At 36.8% G+C, this 2,511-nt stretch overlaps 1 protein-coding gene across 1 annotated transcript; it reads left to right on the forward strand.

Moving 5' to 3' along the window:
- The first annotated feature begins 451 nt into the window (after window positions 1–451).
- Window positions 452–2,239, forward strand: LOC123181365 (uncharacterized). The gene is made up of 4 exons (XM_044593640.1): window positions 452–1,195; window positions 1,301–1,791; window positions 1,868–1,954; window positions 2,033–2,239. The coding sequence occupies exons 1-4, from the start codon at window positions 541–543 to the stop codon at window positions 2,237–2,239; spliced, it is 1,440 nt and encodes a 479-aa protein (XP_044449575.1). The 5' UTR covers window positions 452–540.
- Window positions 2,240–2,511: the final 272 nt, after the last annotated feature.

Genomic DNA, 2,511 nt, shown 5'->3' on the forward strand with positions numbered 1-2,511 from the left:
TCATCAATAATGAAGTTTGTTGGTACTGATGGTCAAGCGGATAGTGCTTTTCTTCTACCTGTTACTAGTGCTCATAATGTGCTTGGACATGGCAACCAAGGGGATCAGCCAGAGAGTAATGCATTTGCTGTTCAACATCCACAACAGGATTCATCCAAAGATGTTTTGCATGAAGTAGGTAATACCGTTACTATGGCACCAACTACTGATGGAATTCAAGATATTGCCTTCATTGATCCAAAAACAACAAAATCTTCATCTCAAATAGATGTTTCTGATGCACAGAAAGCTACCAAGAATCATAGTTTCTCACACAATCCTGCATCAGATGTTGTTCAACTACAACATACAGACAAGACGACACTTGAAGATGGCATTTAGAAACAATCGAATGATCATTTGGGAAATGTTGATGTCAGCAAAATTGATATTCTATCGACGAAAGATATTGAAATTGCTGATACTGATTCAACTTCAAAAGATGTTCCAAATATTTCTTCCCCACCTTTATCCATACAAATAGTAGGTGATGTATCAATTATGTCAGTCAGTCAGATGACCAGGGAATATGATAGGATGAATGTACCAGCGGGTGCTACTATTCATACTACCCAACATAATGTTGCATCTACGCTCCAGGAAGTCTCAAGAATTGAAGATAATCAGCCTATTGTTTTGGAAACTTCTGTTCTGCCCGACCACAGCTCCTCCAGTTTGGATGTTTTCCAGATAGACCCTTCTAAGTTACCTGATGATATGCCAAAACCAAGCACTGTACCCTCAGATATCACATTGCAAATTGGTCAAACCTCACCAAAGGAATCCTCAGCACTGCAAGATTCTGATAAAAAAATACTAGACAAATGTGTGGAAATGATTCTATGTATGACACCGAATCCAGCACCTGCAAATGATAACAACGAATCACTAAGTCTTGCTATCAATGAAGTGCTCAGTGAAAACTTAGAACAAACTCTTGCATTAGCAGAAATACAGACTCAGTGCACTGCAGGAGACATAGAATCATCATCTTGTCAGTCTACACAAGAAGATGTTGCAAAAAAACAAGATGAATTCCAAGAACATCCTTCCGACAATTCAGTTGCAGAAGTAAGTTCTGAGCGCACCGAAGATGATGATATATCTAAAGTGGGCAAGCAAGATTCAGACTCTCATACTTCTTATTTAACTCCTAGTAAGTTCATACAACCAACAATTGTTCTCACTTAAATAATGTATTTATATTTTACATGACTTAGTATAGTAATAATTATCTGACTTGTAAATATTCAAATATCAGGACACAGCTTCAGGGATATAGAGATAGTTCACATACCCGATGAACCTTCATCTCCTAAAACAATTGATTGTGACCACATCTCTAAGCTTGCTGAGCCATTACCAGATGGAGAATGTTTTGATTATGCTGGTAGCATAAATCCTTCTATGAAGATGAGAAAACAACGTTATCAGAAGAAAGAGGAGATCGTCGAAGGTATATCTGAGCTCATAAAGAAGAAGCAATATCCGGTGAAGAAGTTGAATGACCTGTACAATACTCTTGTCGCTGGTAGCAAGTTCCGAGGTTTATGTAAGACACGACGACGCAACGATAATGACACAGGTGGTACCAAGATAAGGATAGGTCCAGCTTCTATAACAGAAAGAGAGTTAGTACAATGCCTAATGCCAAAAGGAAAGATGTGCAAAAATATGATGTGGTTACTGTCCGTGGCACTTATGTATGATTGGGGATCAAAGACCAAGATTATATTGGACCAGACTATTATAGTAAGCACTCTTTACTTTTATTATGCATAATTTTCATTCCATTCTTGTTATCTAACAACTCTGCATTCTTATTTAGACCGAATTGCTAAAAAAAGGAAATAAATGCAACCCTGCATATCTCTGCAAGAAGCTTAGTAAGTTGCCACTTCAAAATGTTGAGCAGGTAATCTTTCACCATCTACATTTTTACTTTCTACTGTAAGTACATTTTACTAATAAACAAATTTGTACTTTTTTCAAGCTATTTCTGCCTACACTATCGGACAACCATTGGATTCTGGCTGTCATTAACCTCACACAAAACACAATTGAAATTTATGACTCTAACTTAGAAGTCAAAGAAGGTGAACACCCGCACAGGGCTATGTTGGAGAACATGGTAGGTCATTCTGTTACTAGTTCTATTTCAGATTTCCTAACTCTGATAAATGTTCAATACAGTACCTGAAATTTCTCACATAAATAATTTGCATTCACGACCTTTCTCAACAAATTGCAGGCCAGCAATCTCCAAAAATCATTGAATGATTGTCTCCACAAGAGTGCTTTCACATTTATTGATTTCCCAATGAAGTATTGTTCTGCTGGAAAACAAACAAACAAGTATGTATGCTACATCTTTTGTTATATACTTCAGTAATATGATCAAATACTAATAATTATTATTATGGCAGTGATGACTATGGTTTCTGGGTTCTTAAAGTCCTTCTGTGTCACAAT

Source organism: Triticum aestivum, chromosome 1A (assembly GCF_018294505.1).
Source record: "Triticum aestivum cultivar Chinese Spring chromosome 1A, IWGSC CS RefSeq v2.1, whole genome shotgun sequence".
NCBI lineage: Eukaryota > Viridiplantae > Streptophyta > Magnoliopsida > Poales > Poaceae > Triticum > Triticum aestivum.

Bases quoted from the DNA above. Each gene is read 5' to 3' on its own strand.
- LOC123181365 (XM_044593640.1), top strand. From the start codon at position 541: ATGTCAGTCAGTCAGATGACCAGGGAATATGATAGGATGAATGTACCA. The intron at 1,792-1,867 runs GTAAGCACTCTT...ATTCTTATTTAG, and splicing joins TATTGGACCAGACTATTATA to ACCGAATTGCTAAAAAAAGG. The intron at 1,955-2,032 runs GTAATCTTTCAC...ACTTTTTTCAAG, and splicing joins CACTTCAAAATGTTGAGCAG to CTATTTCTGCCTACACTATC.